Source organism: Rhea americana, unplaced genomic scaffold (genome assembly GCF_003343005.1).
Source record: "Rhea americana isolate MKP2758 unplaced genomic scaffold, rheAme1 scaffold_50, whole genome shotgun sequence".
In the NCBI taxonomy this organism is placed as follows: Eukaryota; Metazoa; Chordata; class Aves; order Rheiformes; family Rheidae; genus Rhea; species Rhea americana.
Window position 1 is genome coordinate 2,676,012 of NW_028186646.1, and position 24,149 is coordinate 2,700,160.

The following is a 24,149-nucleotide window of genomic DNA, read 5'->3' on the forward strand; positions in this document are numbered from 1 at the left end:
GGTGGTAGGAGAAGGAAAGAAACAAGCAGTGGGAAAAGAAAAGGCTCAAGTCAAAAGGGATGGGTTGCAACATTTTGCTCTGAACCCAGAAGCACCCCTTGCAGTTAGGTTTTTAGTGGAGTTTTGCTAGAGCTGACTAGGGAATAACCACTTCACTTCCTGGACAACTTCCAGATCTCAAAGCACTGGTTGACTGGAACAAAATCAAAACCTGTTGAGCAAATTTTTGAAATAAAATAATTGTGTGAAAATGGGATGACATCCCATATTTTCCGTATTTGTGGTTAGACATACTAGCTTGGAGTGGACAAAACTACTTCATTTCTTTTCATGTCTGGGTCAAAGTGGGCTTTTTCATTCCATGCCACTTTAACTCAAAGAGAAACTTGACCCTATATCTCCCAAGTCCTAGATCAGCGTTCCAGTGAATTAGCTATCAACTGAGCTAGACAGTCTCCTTTTTTTCCAGTCTCTGTTACAAAAACTTTGTCAGAACTGAGACATCCTGAGCAAACTCTTTGACTTTGACAACACACTGAAAATGTTCCAGTTTGCTCTGCTTCTGATATTCTTCTCTGCTTTAGCTTATTTGAGTTTTTGATGTTTAGGGTTTGTTATTTGTTAAGTAGGGAAGAAGTATATGTTTGTGCAGTGTGTGTCTATTTGAGAAAAGAGAAAGAATATGCTGGGAACTATGAAGAGCTCAAAAACAGCACTTGGCCACAGCTTTGAAAAGGTTTCATGTAAAGCAAAATGTATTTGTCAGGATTCAGGAAAACGGGTTTCCACAGCTATAATCAGATCTTAATTTTAACAGAAAGCTTGACTCATGAAAGGGAATTGCACTGTATTTATTGATTTTGCTTTGTTACATTGTTACTAGGTTTTGCTGTTTTGTAAAACATTACATTTGGACGAAATGTTCAGATGTGATAAAAAGGCTACATTAATCAGCAAAAGGCCATGGCTGAGGAGCTCTCAGAATAGTAGTTGAAATTTCTACCCAGAAAAGCTGTTTGTCCCAGAATTTGTCCAGCCCAAAGAGTAATTACTTCTGAGCTTCTTTGAGGTCTTCTGCAGCATGGACAAAGAGACTGTATGTTCCAGGGCACAGTTGTCTCAGTTTCCACAGCATCTGATAGATCACTAGAATTAGAAGACTGAGATATGCATTTAATTATGGAACATCTTTTGAGTGGAAACATCAAACACTAATTAGGAAAAATCCCAGTGGCAAAAACTGTACTCACTTGGGTCCAATTTGGTCTAATTTACACTTCTAATATGTAGGAGTCATGCATAAAGCTCATAAGCTGAGTTTTCTAAAGCTTGCCAGGCACCTAAAGGTCCAGATGAGATCTCTTTGGGACTTTCAAAAATACTTAGTTTCTTAAACTCCTAAGAAAAGAGAAATCTGAGAAATCTGCTTAAGAGTGAAAACATATTTTAAGCCTAACCATGACTTTACTGCTGCTTCTCTAGCTATCCTTGAACAATTCACTTTACTCTGATTATTTGTAGTTATACACATGTGAAATGTCAATAAAAGTTATCCGGCTGTCACAACTTTGAGCCAGGGTAACTAATGTTCTGAGTAGGATATTAAAATGAAAAGCATTGTGTATTTTAAGCACTATTATATCATTCTTTGTTTACTAGATTATTATCTAGTAATTGCAATTCATAGATGTTTAAGGTGAACCAGGACCTTCTCCTGATGATCTAGATTGAATTTCTCCACCCAGAGAGACCGTAGAACTTTACCCAGTAATTTCTGCCTACAGCTTCAGAAACTGAAGTTGAGCTTTCATGAACTTTCATGAACTGTTTCATGAGTGTGCCTCACGAAACAGCAGGGTCCATGGCCACAGTAGGCTCATGCCAATCATAGAGGGCTGAAATGGAGTTAATTCAAAAATATTTTTGACAGATTTTTGTTGTTTCTATTTCAGAGGGTTCATCTTCTGTTTTCATATTTTGCTGACACCATTCTTCTCATAATCACTCTTGAAGATTTCAATTTCCAAACCAAAAAAAATTCCCAAACCCACATGAATAACAGTATGTTTCTTTGATAAAAGAAAGAAGGTTGTGATGAATAACACATTCCCTTTATGTTTGTGTAAGCTTTTTGGTTAAAACATGTCAGGGGAGAGAATTGACACCAAATGGGCAATTCCAGTAATACTGACAATTTTTCACACAAAGTATATTTAAAAAAATAAAGCCCAGCTTTAAGAGAAAACCATTTTTCTTGTAAGAAAATAAAATAAGTAAAAAGTCATTTCACTGCTGGCAACCTGCCACAACATTGCACAGCTTAGGCTATTGATGACCAGCAGGTCCCCAGCAGTCCCTAGCACCACTGGGCACCACAAAGTCTTTCCCATCCCCATTCAGCCTCCAGCTGTCAACCTGGCTTTGCTCCACTGCTGACCTGGGTGCCAGCAGCGGGATGAACTGGTTGCTGGACACCAGGTAATTTGCCTGTGTGGCCGGCGGTGAGGTGGAGGGAGGATGCAGAGGCAGAAATCCTCAGTGGCAGAGTTTCATGTCACCCACGCTGCCCTTTGACAGGTCTCTAGACTTTGCTCTGCGGGGGCACCTGCACTTGCAGAGTGACGGCATTGCACATCTAATTTTAGATGAGAGGAGCAATTAGTAATTAAAAATAATAATCTTGATGTGTTCAAGCTCTACTTTCCTTGATTGCCACATGCACAGAATCTTAATTCTGCTAATAAAACTCGGGCTTTTGGCCTCAACATGATAATGCATTTCTCCTCCAGAGGAGGCTGGAGTTTGCAGCCCGGGTTTGTAGGTGGCGTGAACGAGCTCCCCCGTTCCTAACCCAGCACTGCTCATTCCTCCTTGCCTGTAAAGGTAATTTACAACCCTGAGAGGCAAGAGGAACAAATTGTTCTAAAGAGACTTTAAATTAATTAGTCATAGTTTGATCCCTGGTGTTCCTGAAAGAGAGATATGATAGTAAACTATTTTTTAAGGCACATGTTTTGATATATTTCTCAGTCTATTCTTGGCCCAAGAGGTTAAAGCATTAGGAGGGACAAAGGCCTACTTACAAGTTAATTCAATGGCAAAACAGGTTTCATTTGTTAAAGTGACGTTCTCTGACTGTAGCAGTTAGTTTCATAAACATAGTCTAGCACTTCTCACTAGGATGAACGTTCAATATATTTCATATCATTCTACTGAAGTAATAAAAAATCTTTGTAAAAAATGTACACCCCCTCACCAGATGAAATTCTGTCCTTTGATGACCATATGTGGAAACATTTTGATGGACCATAACGAAGAGCTTTCATTAAAACACAAGATTATGAGTTTTCCTATGATGGAGTAGCATTCCTAAACCTTTCCTGCACTTACTATCTCCAACACCACAGCTCAAGACTCAAACTGTAATTTAATTAAAATACACTTAAAATAGATAAGGAGAAATAGTGTAATCATTTCCTTTTTTTGTTCTTTGGGATTCAAACTCATCTTGGACTTCAAATTTTTCCCATTACAATTCTTTATAGCTGAGATGGATTAAATGCCACATATTGATGAACTATGAATGAGCAGATCCTCTTTGCTTTCACACCTTATCTGTACATCACATGAATCTATAGGCAGATGAGAAATTATGGAAGAAGTAGAAAGATTCCAGAATGTTCTTTTAAGATTAATGTAGAGGAGAAATAACAAAATGCTGAAGTTAGCCTCTTTTATAAAGTCATGGGATAGCTGATTGCTGTCCAAAACCAGGATTTTAGCCAGGAAATATGCATCAAAGGAGGGAAAAGATAAAGAATTTCAATTTCAAATGTTAATTTCAGTTCCATAAATCGCAGCTGTCAAAGGCTTTCATGTAACACACGCCATTAAAGTAGTTACTCAGCATTTGCATTTGCACATATGCTTCATAGCACGGCCCAAACCCCAGACCTGCACTTTGGCACGGCGCAGCGAGCCCTGCCTCACGCGGGGCGCCAGCCCTACGCGGCCAGGCAGACCTCCCCACCTACGCTGAAGCACCTCCGGACTTCTGGGGACTCATCTCACCACACATGCGAGCAGGCTAAGCCAGGTGCTTGTGGCACCTCCGGGGCCGGGGGAAGCAGCCCTCGCGGGGCGGACAGGGACGCGGGGTGGTGCGCTCGGAGGAGCTGCCTCACTCTGTGTGCTCAGCATCCGCCCCGCCGATGACCGCCACAACACCAACGCAGGGAGAAGTTGACACTTCTCTTTCCACGCCTTTGCTCCAAGGAGCTCCAGGGAAGCTTTACAAACCACGCTGACGATCTGAGGGTCCGGCACCGAAAAAAATGCAAGATAGGCTGTTTTCTTTCTTTCTTCACGAGGAAAGAACGGCCTCCACTGAAGCAGGGAAATAGAAAATGAACCTCCAGGGCAGTCATGCTGAATCTCAGACAGAACCGTACTTGTGGGCTTCTGTTTAATCACCATCCATTTCCTCTTCAACTAAATAATAAATATGGAGTGGCTTTTTTTCATTACTATTTGAGCCAGAACTGCTCCTAACAAAATAAGGGGTAAGTCTCAAAATCAACGGATTTCGAGATGCTATTTTACATACACGGCACCTGTGCAAATTTATAATCCAATAATTAATAATCATGCACCTTTTTATCTTGTAAACTCTCAGGAGAAATTTCCTCGTCTCAGTGTAGCACACATCATAAATCCACTCCAAATGATTTTTAAATTTGTCCTTTCCAATTCCTGTTTGAATTGACATTTTGTTCTGGTTGAAGTGGCATCCTCAGACATCTTCTCCCCTGCAATTAGCTGAGATTAAGCAGTTGGAGAACTAGCACAGCAAAGATCAGAAACGCTCATAGTCACTGATGCTTTGATCATACCAAATAGGAGAACAACAGTATGCTGTAGTTTGTGGCTTCAAGGGGCATAAATAAATATATTTCTGAGACTGTTTTAAAGTGAGCTGTAGCAGACTGTGCCAGGAAGTGGACTGCATTTTTTACTGCTGGCAAGCAGTTTGTGCGCTAGACCCTGTCTACAGCTTCAGTTGAAAATACGCAGAGCCTCATCTATTTCTTTGTTCAATATTTATATCTTCATATGCTACTTAAAAATACGTTAAAAAAGAACTAAGTACATTCTAAATGTGGATTTGAATTTAATCATTCGCAATCTGAAAGTATTCAGAGCTTTGTGCTATTATTATTTTATATACATGGTACAGATCTCGTTTCTGGAACGTGTGTTCTTGCTATCCCAGTAATGTGAGTAGTTTAAGACATGCAGTACTGCACAAGGTTTTAGTCACATCCTATCCAGTGAATTTAATAGTAGCTGAGCAGCTAAAACCCCTTATCAGAGCTATGGAAGTGTTTCCCAGGGTGAGCATAGACTGCCCACAGCTGCCTGATCCTATCACCTGATTCTGCCTGCTTGGCTGCATCCTGGGTGGAGCTTGCGTTATGGGGCGCAGCGGAGTGAGTTAATAGGAGCATTTGTAAACTGAGATGATGCGAGCTCTAACACACTTCCTAAGTGCTTTGAAAAACTTCATTATTCAGTTTTGGTATTTTCAGACCAAGGCTGAGATGCTAAAAGAACAAGTAGACTCAAAGTGTTTTGGTCTGTCAAACTTCAGTCCTGAGGAAGACTGGGAAGACCAAATATACAAATGAAAAATTAAATAAGCAAAAACCCTAAACTCTCAGAAAAAAAGTCAGATCTCCCCTCTAATTGTTGGCTTCAGCTTTAATTTCCCCAAATGCTACAGAGTTGTTAGCAGGACTGGTTCTTCTTTTTCTCCTGAACTGGATCTCTCCTCCTTATCTCTGTCAGCACATTGCATGATGCGGTGCCCTGCGCTAGGTAATGTTTCAAAGTCTCGTAAATGATGGGCTATTCATCTTGTCGTGCAGTCACTAAAATTCTCTAGCAGTTACATGTCCCATTTCATCCAAAGCTGCAAGTGTGCAGCCTTCAAAATGCAGGAATAACAACACGGTGAACTGCCTGGAAAAGAGTGATAAAGGAGACCAGTGCATGTGTAGGAGAGGGCTGGAGCAGGCACTGACAAAGAGAGGAGTGTAGAGAAAAAATGGGAAATGGGGAGAGAAAGGCCAAGTAAGGCAAAATATTCTTTTTAAATAGAATGGGAAAGGAACATTAAAAATTCACATTGTCCTGGAGGATTTCTGCAGGTGGGCTCCTGTGGTAGATCCTTATTAAAAGGGTAACATCTAGCTTTCATGGTTTTTGAGCAGTTGCTTTGAAAGAATTTGCAGAAGAAGGAAACATCATTATCCTCATTTTATCTGTGGGAAAACTTAGGTAAAGAGAACAGATTCACTTAAAGTAAAACTTGCTGTCAGCTGAAGCAGTAGTAGTCTCTTGAGTCCCTCTTTAGTGCTTCGCTCACAGAGGTCTAACTCTGCCATGCCACCGTTTCTTTGTGCGTACAGGCTAATGCAAATTCTTTTCCATACACATTTCTCCCTGTTGCACAGCAGACATATTTACTAGCCAGAAATGATCATTTTCTCCAATCCTTGCCCAGATTTCATGGTAGCTTCCCCACCATGCCATTATTAACATTAAAAAAATGCTGCTCACCACTGTTGGAACTCTAAAAAAATATTTTCCCCAGAGTCCTAAGAAAGATATGGATCAGGTCCCAGATAACTAATCACATCCAAAGAATACACTCTGAACTATGCTGCGGGAGGGATCCAAACAAGAGGGATGCATGTAGGATCTGCACGCAGGGCCATGAAGAGTGGTTTCACACCACTGTTGGCACGGGCCAACAATTTCAGGGAATGAGGATCTGAGATATTTCTGAAAGTTTGGGGGTTTTCCTTACTTGTTTTTTATTTGCTTATTTGGTATTCCCGGTTCCGCTCAGACCTGAACAGTGGACTGCTCTCCCCCAAACATCATTCCTGAAGTAGCACAGCAAACCCTAAAGCATTTTTAAACATTTCCAGTGTGGTAGAGCCTGTTGTTGGGTGGGAATCCATTTCATCCATGGCCAGTCAATCCAATCAAAATCTGCTCCATCCCACCACTGATACACACATCTGTATCTTAAATTCATCACAGGGGTTTTAAATAGCAAGAAGGAAATGAAGAGGAAGTGATCGGTGGAGGCTCAGCCGGTGCGTCTGCTGGCAGGTCACAGCTGACATTGCTGTTCTACATATGTTTGCTGCATTTGCTAATCCCAGTGAAGCGATTTATTTTCCCATTCCTTTTTTTTTGTAAACAACCCATTGGCAACAACCAAAGTCAATCAATTGCTTCAAACGGAGCTAGCAGCACAGAAAACGGTTGTACAAAGCAAAGACAGTGAAAAATGACAGGAGGGAGACAGCGGGCTGCTGGGGAAGGTGCGCAGAGCCAGCTGCTTTCTGCCGGCGGCTCCGTCAGCCCCTTGACATGTGACACTTTGGTGTCACTCCGTGTGAGGAACAAGGTCCAGACAGCCTCATAGCCTGCTGAGGGTTGAGGGGTGTCACCTTCGAAAGCAGAAACCTTCTGGTCCAGCTGAGAGGCAGGTCATGGAAAAAAAATGCTGGGATGCTGGAAATATGGGCAAACAGCCTCTGCAGAGGCATCATGCCTTTTCGTTGAAAGCAAAGACCATCCTGTACCATCTTCCATTCTTTCCCTTTATGCTGAAGTTACCTGTACCCAGGTAGCAATATATCTATAATAACAGTGATTCCTGTAATGAGCTTCAGTTTTTATTTTTTCACCCAAAATGGAGGCAAAGTTGCTTCACAAATATCACTATCTTTTGCAGTTACTACATATCTCCAGACTCAGACTTGTCCTGATGTCCAGGACAAGTGCAGTAGCTACTTGTCATGCTTCACCCCAAAGATAGCTGCATTTCGCTAAAGGATATAAGATCACTAAAGTGACAGATGGAAAATGCATAATAGATATCAATATGACACAAAACTGTGTCAACTTTGGAGAATTTTCAGTGCAATTTCTCGAGATGATAACAAGCCACGACTTCAGTTTTGTAATTATTCAGAAGTTGCCACTGCATATCACAGCAAAATATTGGTCTGGACTGGGTCAGACATGCGAGTCTTTACCCTTTGGTCTTGCTCACTGATTTTCTAAAGATTTCCCTGACTCAGATCAATCCTACAAGCACAGGGAAAAAACAAGAAACAAGACTAAAAAAAAATGTGCTTTTCAAATATGGAAGGAAATGGGAACATGAGTTCAACATGTGCTATGCACAAGTTTTGATTTATGTGAAAAGGAGATCATGCTAGAGAGCACATATTTTGCTCCGCTTTGCTGCTTTTGGGGGCTGCAGTCTCATCCAACTTTCCATTCAACTTAATGGACCACCACAAGTGGTTCTGCAAATGCAAGCATTAGCATCAACACAGCACTTTGATTTCTTTCAAGAGGCATCTAAAAACATGTAATTATTTCTTTTTCATCCCACTCTTCTGCTTCTTTTGTCCAGTGAACAGCAGCAAGCACATAGTACGAAAATACCGTGGTCACCTTCGAACAAAGATTGAGTCTGGAGAAGGAACCATACCAGTTCGGAGTCACAACGCAGTCCAGACGTGGGACGGCGTGTTGTTGGGAGAACAGCTCATCACCATGTCCTGCACAGACAAAATTGCCAGGTAATGCAGCACCCGGTATATACTTTATAAAAATGTTTGCAATGTGGGAATGAGTTTGGTGTCACAGAGAACCGTGGCTACTGGTGGGAAATAACTAGCAGGTGCTGATAAATCCTGCAGAAACAAAAACCTTCTTTGTATGCAAATGCAGAGCACAGAAATAGCATGGAATGTAAATAGAACATTTTCACAAATTCTCCACGGGTCGTTAGTTGCTCTTTAAAGTGTGACAAAAATATAAGCCCTCTTTGCAGCACTTTTGCCAATAGAATTTCAGTATGCAGCTAAAAGACATCCACTCTGCTCTTATTGGGTCATTTACCTCGAAAGCTGCAAACCAATCATCACGCCGATGAGCCTACCTCGTTTGCACCCCATTGGATAAAGTGCTCTAAATGCCATTAAGAATGTTTCTACTATTTTGAATGTCACTGCAGAGCTTGGATGTCACAGGCACCTCTGTGGCTTTCTGCTCTATTCTGTAAATACATTTTTGTAGAATAATTGCTGTTTAATAAATATTTCATAATGATTCCATGGTGGCACATAAAACGTCAACACATTTCCCATTCTCAGTTTTAGGGTGTTAACTAGTAGCAAATGGTGGGTATCACAAACTGAAAACAAAGTATGTGTGTGTGTTACTATTAATATATATTTATATACGCATGCATACTTGTGTGCATAATTTATATATATATATATATATATATATAATGCATATGAGCTATAGATGCAGTTCTACTTGTAAAATACATTACTTTATAGCTATAAAAATGTAAATGTTATGATCAAGTGCTCTGCTGGAATATCATTCCTAAGAATTCAGTTAAATTACATCAACTGAGGATTTGGCCCAATATGTCAAAGGCCATATAAAATAATTCTTCTAAAAAAGTACAAAACTTCTTTTTAATGCAATCGCACAAATTGTGTTCTTAGTTTTAACCAGATGATCTGCTAAAGTTAAAGCGGGTCCATAGGCTTAGCAAAGGTTGGCATTTTGGCAGAAAAATATATGATTCCACCAACAAATGAGAATACTAACAGGTTCAAATGACAGAATTCAAAATCCTCACTCTGCTAAGTAGAGCAGTCACAACCGCTGTGTTTGCATGAAGGATAAAGGGCATTTTCTGCTGTTATATTTTCATTTATTCATACACCGACAACAGAAAACCCAAACTGTTTTCAGTGGAACTCCCACACTGTTTTCAGATGCAGCTGGGTTTTCTACTTCAGACATATATGACTCAAAAAACTAAACAAATTTAAGATTAAGAACTGAAATGTTGCACTTTGGTTTTGAATGTCATTAGCCAGTGAATTATCAGCTCTGCAAACAGTATTACATTTTCCGATGATGGGAATGCTGACTATAACACAGACCCCCAAAAGCTTGTTTTCTCCAGACACATCTACTAAGAGCTTTCGATGGATTTTTTCCTTGTTGCCACATACCTAAGCAGCATTAAAACTTATGAAGGAAATTACAATCTACTGCAATATTTTTCCAGGATAAAAGAATCCTTTCAACTCTCGTCTTTGATCTGTATTAATTATTGCAATTTTCATTGTTTATTTTATTATTTATTTGTATGGTTATTCAAATGATCGTGGCATTTTCCTAGACCAAAATATCAACTAGACCAAAAAAAAAATCAACAATCATTACTACCTGTTTTGAAGAGCAAAAGTTTACTGTCATCAGGGCCAGTTATAAGCTCTGAGGCTGAAGAACTGGGTGGGGGGGAAGCAACATTTGTGGAAATGGTGGTGGTGGTGTGACTGGCACTGCAAATGTGTCAGAAGTTGGGAGGTTTGTGTGTGACACTGCGCTGAGATAAATGACAGGGATGTTTGCAGAGCAAATGGCCATGCATGAAATAAGGGCTCTGGTGGGAAATCCTGAAGAGTTTCTGTGGTAAAAGCAGCACAAGCCTATGGCAAAATCATCAGTTCCCAAAAGCCACAGAATTTCAGTATACCTTCAGTATTAGGGTTTTCTTATTTAACAAGGCAGTTCAGTGGCCCCAAATCCAGCTGGCCTTTCCTGCTGCATCTCTTTTTGACACAGTCCCAACAGATCCCAGCAGACCTCCCTGCTGGTGCTGGGTCAGACAGGACCTCTGTGCCATGCACCATCTGCGTCTTGGGCATTTCTAAGTGTTCTGGGACAGGAGAAAGTAGAGGAACCACTGAATTAGCAGCTGTAGAGAACAGATTGAGAAAGCACAGAGGTTCAGAAATGAAGGAAAGTTAGAACTTCAAGGAGGAGGGAATGATCATTGCTATTAAAGGGGTAGGATGAAGGCAGGAAATGACCATAGAAGAGGTTTTTTTATGATTTTGATGCAAACAGCTCCAGTAAATAGAAGTGATGGAACCCAGACAAGAGGGACCCAACAAGGGATTTTTGAGGAGAAGAATTCAGAGTTAATAGGGAGCATGGAGATGACTGTGCAAACCTCTTTTTACATGAGAAACAAAGAAAGGTAAATGGAGTAACGTGCCCACCGCTGTGGTGTGTGGCACAGGGAAGGGTCTGAAAGCTGCTAGAGCAAGTGCCCAAGGCCTTCTATCTGGGATCTCAACCCCAGCTGCGTTTGCAGTTCACAACTTCCCGTTTCTTTCACCTGCCCAGTCACATTCTGAGACACGGATATGCTATTTTATTTCCACCAGGCTTTTAACTACATATATTTGTGGCATAACCTCAGCTGAGTTCACAAATTCTGGTTTGAGAATCACTGTATTAGGGAAAACAGCATGAATACCACAGGAAAGGTTCACAAAAAGATCTTTCACATGTGGAAAACAAGCAATCGTCTCAGATCAAGCCACTGGTGACTATGTTGCTGCTAAAAATTTTATGTGGAGATTAGCAAAGAGTGGAGAGAAGAGATTTGAATATGATGGCTTCAAAAAGATTAATACCAAATTTCAGATTACCATATTAAATATGACCTATGAAGAACTTCTGTCCTACCCATAAGGGGAAGAAGTCCAAAGTTTCTTCACCTCATCTTTTTTTCACCCCACATGAAACTTTTTTCTGCCTTCTTCACATATGAACATAGAAAGTACAGATGAGAAAGGTGCTCAGTGAAAGAGGACACTGCTTTATTAAGGCCATTTTCCCGGTCCCTTTCCCTGAGAGAGAGTTGAATCGGTGGCTCTTGTGCTGTACTTCAAAAGCTCCAGAGACATGCTCTAACATATAGACAATTCAGCCTTCATGCCTGTAGAGGTCACAAGAATCCAATTCCACATTGTCTAGATTTGTCTTGTAATGAAAAAAAAATAATCCAAAGTTGAATTTATGTTTCTATAACTTCAATTTTACAAAAATCTCACTTGCATGCTTTGGTTTTACTGCTTGCAAAAGCCCCTCAGGAGCACAGAGCTATTAGAGAATGTTTCCTCTTGAGAACCTAACCAGTAGCTGCCAAAATATACATCATTTTACATTATTTGCAAAGGACGTTACTATCAAAATATTGAAGATCCATGAATAGAAAGAGTTACTCAGAAGAGCAAATAATTTTCTATAAATCATGTATCTAACGATTTATGTTCTTTCCTGCTCACAGGATAGCCACTAGCAGAGAGTGGCTTAATCAGATTTATTTGTTATTCAAAGGCATTTAGCAATTTTTATTACTGTCACCACAAGTTCTCTATGACAATTTGATGCTTGTTATGCATTATTTGGGCTCTGTTGCTTTGTGGAGATTGCAGGATAAACAGCCTGGTATCATACCTATTCCCTTACTGAATTAAAGCAAACACTTCTGTCATGAATACGCATGTTATTTGGCTCAAGCAGAGAATCACTAGCTGAAATTCTGCAATTTTTTATAAAGGGGGTCAGACTAGATCTTGGTGGTTCCTTCTGGCTTTAAAAGTCTATGCATTTATATGTGCAAATTTAAAGTTTGGGCTCTGTGAATCCCCAAATAACCTACCCTAAGAGAGTGTTAGCTTTCACACTTACAAATTCTGTGAGTCTCACAGTGTAGATGAAGTGGGTTCAGTCTTTTAGTACTATAAAGTTTAGGATTAAGCTGCAGTTTTTAGACATAAAGTTCATAAATACATTAACATCTAAGACTGACTTTCATTTTCCTCTGTATATCTTAACATTGTATGCACTTGGGTAAAAAGCAGCAACAGCCTAAACAAAATAATTTTGAAAATGATCAACAGTTTAGGGGAAAATGTGTTATTTAACATTTTCGAGATGCTAACCTGAACCTATGTTAAGGTTTTGATCTCAACAGGAACATCCTTGGTCAGCATAACAGTCCTAAGAGCATTTTAGATTTTTTGTGATGACAAACAGGAGCAACTTGTAGATTTGCTTATTAAAAGATCAGGGTAAGGTTAATGTTGCTTTTGATAGAAGTTTCTAGAGTTGCAGTCTCTGGACTGAAAGAAAACTGACCCATGCGTACACGCATATGTGCACACACAAACACGCAAGTTTAGTTAAAGACAAGGATAGCTCTAGAGTTCAATTCCTCTTTGAGGATCTAAATGTACAGACCAAACATTAAGAAAGTTCAGCTCTAAAATTGCTGTCTCAGATCCTGGGACATGCTCAGTTCAGCAAGGGCTGTGAGGCAGCGTGCACTCATGCAGGACCCTCCATCTCCTGGAGGCGCTGGTGGGCCTCATATAAATAAATAAATTGAAACATATATAAAATAAGAATTTCCAAATGCTTTTACTTCTTATTCCTATATCAAAAGAAATACAAAAGACTGGGCAAAATATTAAAGAACAATACATTTCCCCTACTGAGATTCCTTATCCCTCTAGACAGACTTTTTGCCCAAATTCAGAGTCTACCAAGAGTCCATAAACCTCCTTCCCTTCCACAAACTTTGTCCTCTGACTCTTGGAAGCACCATTTCTGCTTCCTCTGACATAGCTCGCCCTTTAGTCCCACCATGCCGTGGTTTAACAACATGTACCGCCTCTCCTCCTTTTCTGTACCAAGCCTCTCGTTCTTGCTCCAGGCTCTTCAAGTTTCTACATCTCATCACCAGACCAGGCTCCCTTCTTCCACACAGAGATACTGGAGAAATTGGTCCTCCCAGCATCAGCCGAGCCATAATAGCAGGGTGTTTCCACCTGAACTGTCGCACATAAAAGTTTAATGAATGTTACTGCTCCGTTTGGCAGATAAGTGAAATAGCGCTGGGAGCACATGGTGGAGGCCACTGGGGGTTTCCATGATACGGCGCTCTCATAGCATAAACCATCATTCCCAGGTCATACACGGCTGCAGCACCTCCACTGCCTCCACCTGCGAATTATTTTGAGTATCTCAATCCAAGCATTCTGCTTGTAAGGTTAATTTTTAAAAACTAGTTTTTATTTGTGAGTCTCATTGGAGACCAAGTTCTGCAACGCGCTACTCTTCTCCAGGAGCCTCCTCCTTGCTACACCTAAACACGGGGACTGGAGAGCTTAAGCTGTGGCAGAGCATATTTGTACTCTCTACATAGCCACTGGACATAATTATTTGGGAGAGCTGCCGCCTTCCTGTGCTCCAAACTTGCAGCTACACAACCTAAAGCGTGTAGACGTACTTGTGAATGCCTGAGGCATGTTCCGCTGTCCTCCTTCAGGCACAGGCATCTGCAGCTGCCCTCGCGGGGTGCGGGCTTGAGGAACACGCTTACCAGGATCGGGGGGGAACAGCCCTCACAGACACCGTCTTTGTACAGCAAATACAAGCCTGACTTCAGTGTGTATTTTGTTCACTCTGGTCTTAAATTTGTTTTCTCTTACAGCTTCTCAAAAGGTCACCTTTAAAAGACTGTTTTTTTTTTTTTTGTATTTTTTTTTGCCACCAGGTTAATGGTCAGCCACTTCCTTGTACTCCACAAAAACAGTGCCATTAAGCCCAGAGGCTAAATAAGACTTAGAACATCTAAATTATACCTCACCTGTAAAACGACAGGAACAAAGGACCTCCAAGCTGTACATCACAGCAGCGGCAGTCTATTCCTGTCTCAGGGCTTAGGTTTGTGGGGTTTGGGCCCGTAAGCTAGAAAATACGAACGAATCTGTATCGCAAGTATGTTCAGAATGTTACAAGTAACTTGGTCTTAAAGCACTGCTTCAGGATTTAGCAGTAAGAATCTGAAATAGCACTTTACAAGATCATTTGGGCACATTAAGCTATATTTAAATGTAGCATAAATGAAAGACTAAAAGTCAGTGATAGAAATTGGCTTTCTTAGATCTATTTTAGTGTTAGCCTGTCAGCCAGAGCTGTTGTTAACAGGAGACTGAGCCTGACAAGGTAACTCTTAAGAAAAGCTACTTCAAAGGCTGCCTATTAATGTAAATGAAAATCAATTAACACAGCTAGATCTTCAATTAGGAATGATTTGTGCACATGATCTGTAATTCCCTCTCTTAACCCCTTTCTGTGTGACTGAGATTTTCAATTTCAATCTTCCACTACAAGGTATATTCCAGAAAACATATATAAACCACCTACTGCTAAAATACAGATCAGAAACTAATGCACTAGTTCCAGTTTCCAAACCGATAATAGCTAAATAGTCATATAAATAGGAACACCACAGGTGTTCTGCTGAGCACGGGCCACCAGGAATAACAATTTATACTGTGTGAAGCACAGGAGGAATTAATAGAAGCTCGGGTACGGGAGGTTAACGACACGCTAAGCAATAAGACGTAAAGCTGTTAATAATGATAAAAAGTGCATCTTTTATAGAAAGCCTTAACAAAATAAGCCTTGAAATTCATTAGCAGTATTTTTTAACAGACGAGTTTTCTGGAGGTCTGTAAGAGACGCCTCCGTCCCACCGAGCTTCAGTGCCGCGTGGACACAGTTCTCCTTGAAAGCACCAGTGCAAATTCCTCCATATCTCAGTTTCGGAGGGATTTGGGGGCTTTGCTTTGAATAACACTGCGTGCTCTCAGCCCCTGCAAATAGCGTGCGAATAACGTGCCCGGCTTCGGGCCGGCCCCCCGAGGAGCGAGGCTGCCTCCCAGCTCGCCCCAGTTTGCCCCGGAGCCCCTTTCACTGCACGCTCGGCGTTTTTACCGCCTGCGTTTCGGTGGGATTCGGGCGGGAAGTCGGCCCCCGGGGCGAGCCGGCAGCGCGGCGATTTCCCCCTCGGCGCTCGCCTCCCCCGGGGGTGCCGGCTGCGAGGGGGCGCGGGAGCCCCCGGCCCGTCCGGGCCGGCGAAAGCAGGTCTTCTGGTTAAGGGCGGGCTGCCGGCTCCAGGACGCCTTCCCGCGCGTCGCTGGCATTTCCGTGATTGACAAACAGGCAAAAACGTGTTTATCTAAGGATTATCTATATTGAAAACCGGACGAGGGATTTTGTCTTTGTAAATAGTGCAGTAATATCTGCTGTTTGAACAAAATGAAGGGTATTCTTTCCTTCCATTTAAAGCACCAAAAGCTGCTGTATTTACAGAAGGAGGGGAGACTTTGGGGTTTGTTGATCCTGCTGGCTGAAGAAGATTTGGATTTTTTTGAAAAGACCTGTGACTAAGGGAGCAGTGGGTTGATCTTCTCTTTATTGGAAGGGTTATTAAGAAGTGCATGGCATATAAGTTATTAGAGAGATGCTTGCCCTTGAAAACAGCCCTTAAAATCTTGCACAATTAGGAAAAATCCAGAATGATCCAGCATATTTCTTCATAGTGAGAAAGGTCACTTTGATATATTGAGGGCCCGAAATGTAACACTACATTTGCTCTGAATAATAATTGTATTTTGAAAAGCTACATTTGGAGCGAGCACTTTTTTTACAGATGGGAACACGGCTACTTCCATGCACCTAAATTAGGCGACAGAGAAAGAGCTCTCGGAAACAAACACCCTCACAGACAGTTTTGCTGTTGCTCCGAGACAAATCATTCCCTATCATCCGCTCCTAAATAATCCCATCGGTGCTTAATTATCAAAGGGCTGAGCTGGTGGTTACAGCCAAGTGCGTTATCCATGTGCGTGTGTCAAGGAACGAAAAGTAGACAGGAAAAAAGACCTTCCCCCAAATATTTGTCAATTAAATCTATTGTTTATGCGAAATAATGAATGTGGCAGCCCCCCACAGCAGTCCCTATCCGCAGAGCAGAAGCAGACTGGGTAAGGCAGTAGGAATTTCCCCCGTTTGCGATTTCCAATAATCTAACTCCATTGACCTCAGAATCCCTTTTTACACTCAGAAGAACAGGCTCAGACTAAGGCAGAGAAATATCGTTAAAGGAGAAGCAGGTTTCTTGCAAAAGACTTAAATAATCATTATTACTTCATAATTTATGATCTGAACACAATCCCCTATTTTTGTAAATAAAGCTCAGATGATTTCTTATGTGTGCATATTGCTAAAATTTCAGTACTGTTGAACATATGTTGTTGTTTTGTTTATCTGCTTTTTTTATTCTCTTTCAATCAAATATACATTTTTTTTAAGGAAATGTCAAATATTGAAAACAACAGTGAGATCTTACAAGTTTCTGTCTGGACAAAGATATCACTGTCTAATTTTATTACACAGCTTAGAAGCTCATCGGAAGCATAGTGCTGTTTGCTAAACTCTTCTCTATTTCTTAAGCTTGAATTATTAATTTTGCATTCTGATAAGATATTTATGCAAAGAGGCAGCTAGTTCTTTCCTTTAAAAGTGATATTATTTGTAGGAATGACCACACTTTTTTTCCCCAAACGAAGTTATGCAAATCTGATCAACTAAAGTAAATGTTTCATAAAACCAATGACTGTTTAAATTGTGGGACTAAATTGTTTGTATATAAATATTACCTTTTATATTCCATTTGAGTTTTATGTAGATGAACACATTACTTTAATGACCTGCATTTACAGAGAGAGACAGGGAGAGTCTGACTCTGAAATCCTCAGCAGCCAGATGGCTGCCTTTTCTTGCATGAGATTAAAAGATGTTTCTCATTCACAGCCCTGCTTCGGAGGCAAATTAATATAGCCAGCTAAATTGCTTGTGTTTTTGGAATAAAATTTAAAGAGAACTTTTTAAAGCAATTGGTGTCACAGGTTCTTAGAGCAGATTGCTCTCCAGGTACAGCATGCTGGTTTTAAACATTCAGTAATTAATGGAAAGTATTCCGTGTTAATTGACTGCTTCAGGAAAGGGAAATATAATGACTCCTTATTAATCATGAAAAGAGACATACAGCATGGAGGCACTGCAATAATTGCGCTAATGGTTGAGAAATGTTAATTAATGAAAAGAACAATGATGTAAGAAATTAGCTACATAATGCTTGCTACTGGTGGAGCCTGTGCTTTTAACACGTTATTTAGCATGACAACCATTGGCTGGCGCCTTAAATAGCAGGCACCTCCACAGAGATCCAAATGTTGCCAGTGTTTCGTTTTTTAACGAGTCAAAATATGCTCTGCAAAATTACATTTTTCCAGAGAGTTTTCAGGTTGAACTCCTGAACTCAAAACTATTCAAATAGACTGACAGTGTTTGATTTGTATAAAAATATTATTCAAATATAAGAGAGCATGTGAGCGTTTGCTTGGCAGGGAAGAGCTTCTTGTTAGATGGGCTGAGCTAGATAGGTTTTCCAGAGAAGACAACTGCATCACGAGACCTCTTCTCCTTTTTTCTTTTTCCACTTTTTTAAGCAATGACCTATCACTAAAGAATGTGGAATGTGGTCAGATTTGTGCCAAGCTCTATGTAAAAATTCATAGGATATTAAAATGCAGAGCAGTTTTGGCAACTAATCCAAGAGCAGTAATAAGCAGCTCACAATCGTTAATGGATTGAAGGCCCCAAGGTTTTCAGCATCACCCTGTTAAACCTTTGAAACAGCAACAAGGTAAAATGTATTCATCAGTCTGAACACTTTCAAGTGGGTCAAATTATTTGTTACAAATAATTGCCTGAAAGTGTAGGTCTTTTTCTTTTTTTTCTCCCTCTGTTCAGGAACAGGATTTAATTCTTATGGATGTCTTCATATTTGCATGGTAGTTTTTGCAAGGAAATGACAGCCTGTGAGGTTTCTGCATTTATTCACAATTTTGTGGCAGTGTTATTCATCACCTAAGTCACATGTCATTTTGCCTCTATGACTAGAGGACAGGAGATTTTTAAAATTAGATAAACTTATATGACAAATAGTAAATAAAGGCAAAATAACAAAAGCTCTCATACTATAGGTGTCAGAAAAAAATGAAAAATTCTGCTAAAGACCTGTGCTAAATGAACTTTCATCAAATCAGAATGCTTTTATAAAGAATAGCTCTCAACAGGAGGCCTCTATTTGCACAAGAAAAGAATGAGTCCCTTAAGTCAGTGGTGTTATAATAAACTAAAACCGTTGTATAGGAATCAGGCCTACAGGTGTATAATAAAATAATCCGATAGCTCAGTGCTTCATGCCCCACAGTGCTAACACAGCCTCTTTTTTTTTTTTTTTTTTTTTTTTCTGGAATGGCCCAAACAAATCTAAAGCCAGAGGGAGGCTCTGCTGGGACGGCTGAAGTGAATCCTGCTGCAAGCGGCTGATGCAGGGATGGGCACAGCCTCTCTTGTGGCTGTTCCCGCACTCATGCGTTTTATCACTCTTGAATTTCTTTTCTAGATGGAATATCCTTGGGCTTCAAGGTGCTCTCCTCAGCTCCTTCATCGAGCCCACATACTTTCACAGCGTCGTTGTGGGAAGCCTCTGTCACACTGGTCACCTTTCCAGGGTAATGAGCCATAGGATAGAAGACATTGGTCAGCTGCCAGCTTCATATCGGCGTAATCAGCTACTTCTCAGTGGTAAGCACACACCTGCCTGAGAGACAAACGATCCCCTTTCCCATCGCCGATTGCACCGGTCTCCAGCAGGAAAGTTAGATTCTTAGTACTTGTTTACATCAAGTTCAGTATCTACCTCTAAACTGCATGTTTCTATCTTCCATTCTCCTTTAGTAATAAAAATCTACACGACCCCCCACAAGAGGTGGCAGCCAATGTTGGCCTCTAAATAGGGGAACTCCTTTGTTGCCAGAGAAGTTTGAGGGAATATTATTGGGAAGAAATTGGTAGGACTCCTGACTTAGAGAGCAGCAACCGTAGCGCTGTTAATGGAGTGCCAAGGTTCAGGTGTCTGTTTGTCTCCAGCACATCGTTTCTTCTCAGTTGGCACTGAGGGCTTTGCTACATACACATTCAGCCAACACCTGGGACAGCTTAAGAGATTAACATCCAGCAACAACCGCTCTAGAGGTTGCCATCACTGCAGGAGGGATGATAGAATTTGATATCTTTGAACTTCTCAGCTGCAGAGAAAAGGCACTTCCTGAAGGCCGTCAATTAGTGAAGAACATCAGCAGCGTACGTCTGTTCCTCCAAAGCATTTATGCACATGCTTAATTTTAAACATGTCGCTAACATCCCTTGAAGTTGGTTGAAATCTAAAACGAATATGCATTATTAGGTGATTTCCTGAATGGAGACAGAGTATTAAATGAGGAGTTTTAGGCACCCAGACATGTCTATTAGAGAAATCGGCCATACATCCCTATTATCCTGGAAAATTAAGGCCTTGGGTGGTTATAAAGGTTACCAGTGGTGAACTGGTAAGATACAAGCCAGAGACAGCAAGTGAACCAAGGTGTGGTGGTTCCCAAAACACAAGTTAACCATTAGCCCATGACTTTTTATTTTCTGAAAAGAATTGGTAGAATAAAGAAACTGATGAGTTTAAATTTAGTTCCTCTTTTATATGCAAGAGAGAATGACCAGATCATTCCAGAAGACTTCCAAAGAAAAGATAAAGACCCTAAAGGGATAATGCAAAACAATATCCAATAGCCATGGTAGCAAGTGTCTTTCATACACTCCATCATTTTGTCCCAACAATATCTTGCCCTTTTTTTACTTTTATCTCTTCTGGTCAGTCCTTATCAGACAATATTTCAGTATTCACGTCACCAGGTTCAGGTGTTCACACAGAAGCTTTCTGCTAAAGAATTAAGACTGATGGACAAATACGAAGAAAAAGGAGATTTTTCTCCTCTTACTGCTGCCTTCTCCAAAATAAAAAACTTGACAGTTGTAATAAGAGGCAGGAAAATGGTGGAGAGTTTCTCCTTTGGCACTGTGCTCCTCTTATGCTCAACAGCTCTTATGTTTCTGTCTTCTCAGCCTCGCTCCATAAGGCAGTCCATTTCCCTCCACTCACTTCTTCCTACTCAAGCCATTCCCTTCAAAGACATCTGCCATACACCCAGGTTTTCTCACGCACATTCTCCTTTCCTGCCAAAAAACTTTGTCCCACATGAAACATGAAGATTTTCTATGTGTGCTCAGGATTTCCGGACCTGCAGCTCCGTAGCTTCAAATAGGCTACTGGGACCAGAAATACCAGAAATCTCCAGTGTGTGTGTGCGTGTGTATGTGTCTATCTCTGGGCAGTAATGCCCAGCAAGTCCATCCCATGTGGGTCCTGGCCGTGAGCAGTGCACAAGTAGCAGTTGTGACATTAACATCGGTCATGGTGCACCCACCCCACTGCACAGACACCATGCTGTCGTCAGGGCCGTCGTAGGCAGAATTGTATCCTGGAGTCCAACAGCTCCCTCACAGCCTGCTTCACAGAGTAACTATATTTTTTTTCTGCTTAGCCTGAAAAACCCTTCTGCTTTCCACACACCAGAGCAAACCTGTCCACCTTAAACGTTCTCCATTCGGTGCTTCTCAGCTCAGCAAACGCACAAATGTGTTCAGCCAGGAGAACTAGCCCCTTGCAGCCTAGCCCCAGGCTCAGGACCCTTACTCAGAGCCCCTGCTCCTTCACTAGTTGCTAGCAATCACGTGCAGAGCAGACAGGCAAAAGAGATGAGCTGTCTATGCCAGAGGCCCTGCCTTCTTGGCAGACCATGGAGAGGCACTGCTGCCTGTTGAAGCTGCTCCTCATAGCACGGGCAGCCCTTGCAGTCCCTGGGCAAGAGCATAGGCAGGGGAAGCTTCTACCCACTGGGTTTCACTAGCTGCACTGCACAGTCGTGGTACTACAAGCACAGCATGGTCCCACCAGTCTTGCAGGAAGCAGCTCATGGGTTTTCAGATACCTTTTAGGCTACTCTTACACTTTTCGATTCCAACCTCTCTCCCTGCTCCAGGTCTTTGGATCTTTCTTAGCCATCTCCAACTCCTGTTTCCTTAACCCCCAGCCAGGCAGCAGCCATCCGGCCGCATCCCAGCAAAGTCCCACAGTGTTGAAAGCCTTCAGTGCCTCACGAGGGTTGTGAGTGTTAAGGACATTCAGCCTGCACAGGATCAGACCCTTACTTGATTCTCATACTCTGATAGTTCTTCAAGAGGACTCGCTGAGACAATACGATGTCAGGGATACAAAGATGAGAGCCGAGGATGCCTCAGTGGAGCACACCGTTACCGTTCACAGAGTCCTTTAGGTTCCTAAGTTGAGAGAGTGCTGTTTTTTATCTATTTCATATTCTTTTTCTTTACTTTTTTTTAATTGTCCTTGCAACAAAATTAGTTTGTCTACTGATAGTTTAGCTACTGGGGAAATTCTCAGGTTCTGTGTGGTTTAGCACATATGGTGCATGTGTGTTTTACAAGGTGAATAGGTCAAAAGGTTTATCCTTTTTTGAACAGCTTATCTCCATTTTTAACTCTTCAGTGCAGCCAACCACAGAGAAAAGTCTGTGTAGTGCAAGCATCCGGGACGCTCTGCACGCCAAACTCCTCCGCCTCTGCCTCCTGCACTGCTCGCAGAAGTCGTCCTCCTCCCCTTTGTCCCACACACGCGTCATGGGAAGGAGGAAGGGACCCACAGCTGGCCAGGAAAATCTCTCCATTCCCCAAACCTGGCTGTTATTTTGGCAATGCTCCTCTGCTTACCAGAGGCCTCCAGGTCTCCTACTGGGGCATTTGATGGCATCCTGTGTGGTTGCTACTTGCCCTATAGCATCATATGACTACCTACTTCACCAGCATACGTAAGGCCAAAATCACAGCCACTTTCACTGTCTCTCCACAGCGTACAGGGAAACCCACTTGAACTGAAAACACGGTAAGAGATCTAATAAGGGATATAACCACAGTGCAGTTATTGCTGTGCTGGCACTGCACAGGAGCCAGGCTCAAATCTGGCCCCAAGCATGTATCTGTGTCCACAAGTCAACATCAGAGATTTCAATGAAGTTAGGATTTCATCAGAGGGGTCCTGGTGTCAGTTTAAATATCTGCTTGTTTCACAGCTGGCTTCTTCCTTCTCTGAGACTTTTATTTAGAAAACTTCCTCCTTGCTTTCCCTTCTGTTTGTGGGTTTTCTTCGAACGAGGAGAAGCAATGGGAGGAATCTGCCTCCCTCCATCTACAGCCGTTCTCACCTCTCAAGCCGTTATTTGTAATCTTCTCTCCCCCACGCGTCCGAGGGAGCCAAGCCGGCAGCCCCGGCTAGAACTTATATTGCTGAGGTTTGCACTGCTTTTTTCTTACCTGGAAAACTGCCGACAACACGTTCAGTGGACAGCGAAATGAGCACCCAGCAAAAGCCGTACAGAATTTGTTACAGCGCAAACCATAGCAGTCTCGACCAGACAATCCCACTTTCCAGATTCCTGCCAGGGATCAAGCGAGCGAGGGGTTTTAAATTGGAGGTGTCCTTCCAACACAAGGATTTTGTTACTTCGTCAATGCAGTGCAAACATTTCACCGGAGAGAAGGGTCACAGCATGGGATGAGAGATCCTGAGGTGACTCCTCAGCCCCGCAGAAAGATCATCAGCGAGATTTTCCACTCACACCAGTCGCAGACAGATGGACATCCATTCTTTCACTGGGATTACTCTTGGGTGGGTCTTTTAGAAGAGAGAAAAGCCCTGTGCTATTTTTATTTCCTTTCCTCTTCGCACCAAGGCTATTCTGAAGGGTATCCTAAAGACGCACGAGGTTTTGCTAGGAGAAGGGGAAAAATGGAGACAGATTTTTACATAAAGAAGAGAAAATGATCTTGATTATGTGGGAGTTACCTTTCAAATAAAATCAGAACATTTCTCCTTCAACAGAAAAATATGAAAAAAAAAAAAAAAAGATTAAAAAGAATCAAAAGCCATCATAACCAAAGAACATATCCAGGCTTGCCTTCCCATTTGATTGCCATGAGTCTCACAGTGTGTTCTTTTAAGCTTCTGCCCTTGAGTTCAGAAAATGATGTGAAAATACCTTCTACTTATGAAAATATGTATATTTATATATGCTAGCTGAGAAAAGAAAGTGTGAAAGCCTAACCTGCACAGACACTGGGGGGAAGTTCGCAGGTCTTGTGGACGTCCTCCGTAAGTGTCCACCTCAGGGAGGGGGCTGGCCCGTGGGACTGGGGAAGGCGATCACCATGCCCCTTGGAAGGGCTCCAGGGCTCGTGAACGGGTGCCGTTTCTCTCGCTTGCCCCTCTCTGAATGCTACTG

General features: G+C 41.7%; 1 protein-coding gene across 1 annotated transcript in view; it reads left to right on the forward strand.

The window, feature by feature from the left end:
* ADARB2 (adenosine deaminase RNA specific B2 (inactive)) overlaps positions 1-24,149 on the forward strand; it is a 319,117-nt gene that overhangs the window by 288,032 nt on the left and 6,936 nt on the right. The window contains exons 7-8 of the mRNA XM_085317721.1: positions 8,504-8,672; positions 19,307-19,488. Coding sequence (XP_085173847.1) covers positions 8,504-8,672; positions 19,307-19,488 — 351 coding nt within the window. The remainder of the gene's footprint in view (positions 1-8,503; positions 8,673-19,306; positions 19,489-24,149) is intronic.